Source organism: Austrofundulus limnaeus, unplaced genomic scaffold (genome assembly GCF_001266775.1).
Source record: "Austrofundulus limnaeus strain Quisiro unplaced genomic scaffold, Austrofundulus_limnaeus-1.0 Scaffold485, whole genome shotgun sequence".
NCBI lineage: Eukaryota > Metazoa > Chordata > Actinopteri > Cyprinodontiformes > Rivulidae > Austrofundulus > Austrofundulus limnaeus.
In genome coordinates this window covers 392467-395534 of record NW_013952887.1, presented here as the reverse complement: position 1 = coordinate 395534, position 3068 = coordinate 392467, and the positions used below count along the sequence as shown (strand labels likewise).

The window sequence follows — 3068 nt, the reverse complement described above, 5'->3', positions numbered from 1 at the left end:
CGTGAAGCCTGTCCTTCTTCCACTTTCTCTCCGCCCTCCGACAGGTGCGTCTCAGTGTGCGAGTGAGTTCATTCAGCCAAGGCTCCGTGGAAGCTGAGACTCGTTTTGTCTTAAAAGGAGCAATATCGTCCAAAATAGCCGAGCAAACGGAGTTAAAATCATCCAGAAGCTGGTCAACATTTCCACCGAAGTTAAACTCCGCTGAGGAAAGCTGAGAGTCAATAAAAGCAGCTGAGAACTGCGACGCTGTCTGAGTGTTAAAAATGCGACGTGAGTGCACAGCTTTGCGCTGATCCCGCGCAGATGTTAAAATATTAAATTCAGATAAAACAGGTAGATGGTCGGATATACCTGAGTCACAAATCTCTCTGACTTCTCCATGTAGCCCATAAGTTAAAACCAAGTCCAATGTGTGGCCCTTTTCATGCGTGGAACCACTTACAATCTGTGTAAAATTAAAAGAACTAATCAAATTTAAAAAGTCACTTGCAAGTGGCTTATTTTTGCAGCAGATATGTATATTAAAATCACCAACAAATAAAATCTGATCATAATCTAAAACGATCATAGACAAAAAGTCTGCAAATTCAGAAAGAAGTCCATCTCGTTTTGGCGGCCTGTAGATCACTACACACAACACTGGAGAGTCACATTTTATTTCTACTAGYTGTGCTTCAAAGCTGGAATAACTGTCCACTAGAAGCTGTCGACATGTAAAACACGATTTGTGGATGACAGCGACTCCTCCACCTTTTCCAGAAGACCGGGGAGCACTGAAGAACCCGCAGTCAGGAGGGAGAAGTTCGGAAAATGGAGTAAAATCCCCGGCTCGAAGCCACGTCTCTGTTAAAAACATAAAATCCAGCTCCCGAGAAATAAAGAAATTATTCAAAATAAAATTCTTATTTGCTAAAGATCTAGTATTAATGAGGGCTGAGCTGATGGTCGTCTCATCCTTAGCCGCAATCGAGGCCCTGCTCAGTGGCCGGAGGTTGGTGAGCTCCACGCCGCGTCCAACCCGCTGACACCTGCGGAGAGGTGGAACTGCCACGGGCAGGTGTGCCCAGGTCTTTGCAGGTCCAGGGACCACAGGCAGGATCCAACGAGAAGAGAAGCAGCAGCTCCCGCTAGATCGGAAATCCTCTCTCTGAAGAGCCTTGATCCGGACTAGGACGCCAGCTCGCTTCCCCCGTCTCCGAGAACGCTTTTTCCGAGGTATGCAGAAAGGTGTGCGCCGCAGGTAACTGGGTATATCCGTAAAGAAAGGCGGAGAATTGTTTGCACCAGCAGATTTCCACCTCCATAAAAAAGACTGATGCTGCTGCCTGATGTCCAGAAGCGTTTGGCAATTATAAGTCAAAAGAGCAGTCACATCACGCCAACTGATTAAAAGTGATAATAGGGCAAAATAGTAACAAATAAAACCAAAAAGCAGAGGCAGACGGCGAGCCGCACATGCTGGCGCCATCTTGCCACGTCACATTTTGGGTATTCACCCAGGTCAGCAAGAAACTCTGGTCAGGTCCCTTACTTCCAGTAAAACTTTCAGTGTTTTGATTTTTCAGCATCTCCGAAATCTGCTTCAGGTCCGAAGGAGAGAGTCAAATCCGATTCTGTCCTCTCTTCAAAATAAAAGACTTCTCAATAAAGGTTTTACAAAAAAGAATGGAGAATCAAAGCTGGATGGTTTGGTCGCAATTAATGGTATCGTGACTCTGTGGCAAAAGATTTGCTAATTAGCCCTTGAGGTCAAATCTCATTGCCGAACGCTGATTTTCCTGGAGAGGAAAAAACAGCTTCTCCTCGTTGGGACGAAGATGGTGTCTGTCGAGCGGCTTGTCCCAGGTTAGTTTCTACAGAGAAATGTAAGGGTTTACCTTACACTTCTTATAACAAGGTTATAAGGAATTTATTTTAGCAAGGATCATTTTATTTTTGGTAAAATATTCTTCCCGTGCAAAGTAAATGGATACACAACAAGTTACGTCAGTCAGTGAATTTTGATTTGATCCATTAATAAATGTGATAATTTATTTTACATAATCACACAAAATCACTACAGTACACTTAATTGTGAGCAATCAATTTTCTATAAAAGTTTTAACCAACAATAACAAGTGCTTTGAGCTTCGTTAATTGTCAATCAACACTTGAATAAAGCACAAATGCCAAGCTTTAGACGTTGAAATACCAGACATTTGAGGCAAATAACTTAGTTTGGCAAGGTAGGTTCAAGAAAAGGAGGAAAGTGAGGTGTTAGCTTTCCTAACTTTTAACTTGAATAAATGTGAGTTAACTAGAGGCAAGGTGTTTCTCTGCTCAGCGTCAGCCAGACAGTGATGCTCGTAACAGCCAGCTTTACATTTAAAGATGAGGTCAGTCACCTGGTATTTGGGAGGTCTCTCAGAGTAGTGGAAAATCCGTAGGACCGGCCACTTAGCTGAACTCTCCAGGCTTGTTAACTTTCAGCATTCGCGCACATCCGCGTCAAGCCGAAGGAAGAAAGGCGAAGCCAAAGTGGATCCCGATTTCAAAATAAAAACTTCGACAGGAAGATTTTAAAACGAGTTGGATAGACCAAGCCGTACACGGCCTGGTCTACGACACACGGTCGTAGCTGACCGTGTGTCTCCCCGTGGGCAATAAAGGGGTAGAACCGACACAGCTTTGGCTCTGGATTTGTCCAAAACAGTAGGCTGGGTCCTCCGAAGGCCAAATTCGTCGGCCGCATGCGTCTCAGCGCCACGACGAAGTCCGTCCAAAACCGAAGACTCCTCCGAAGCGGCCGACGAATGCGTCCTTCCTTTGCCCGGATTTGAAGAACTGATCCGATGGATCCTTCCCGGCCCAGCATATCCCATAATGCACTGCAGCCCGACTGGAGGTTTTTTATGCTAGTAATGGCGGACGAAGTGAGAGAAAAGAATATGTTTTAAATAAAAATATGGTGGTATAAAAATAAAAAAATTTTTAGCGGTTGTAATTCTAATACTTTTATAATTTGTATAGACATGTTTTGAAATATTATTTTTGTCATAAAAACATGAAATAAACATGCACTTATGGCG

At 43.8% G+C, this 3068-nt stretch overlaps 2 protein-coding genes across 2 annotated transcripts in view; both read right to left on the bottom strand.

Annotated features, from left to right (window-relative positions):
• Positions 1-3068, bottom strand: part of LOC106530016 (endothelin B receptor) — a gene marked incomplete at its 5' end in the record, with an annotated part of 29035 nt that overhangs the window by 12097 nt on the left and 13870 nt on the right.
• Positions 43-1540, bottom strand: LOC106530015 (uncharacterized; the record flags this gene model as incomplete). The annotated part of the gene is given in 1 exon segment (XM_014025565.1): positions 43-1540. A coding segment is annotated over 1 exon segment (1426 nt), but the record flags the coding sequence as incomplete, so codon positions are not given.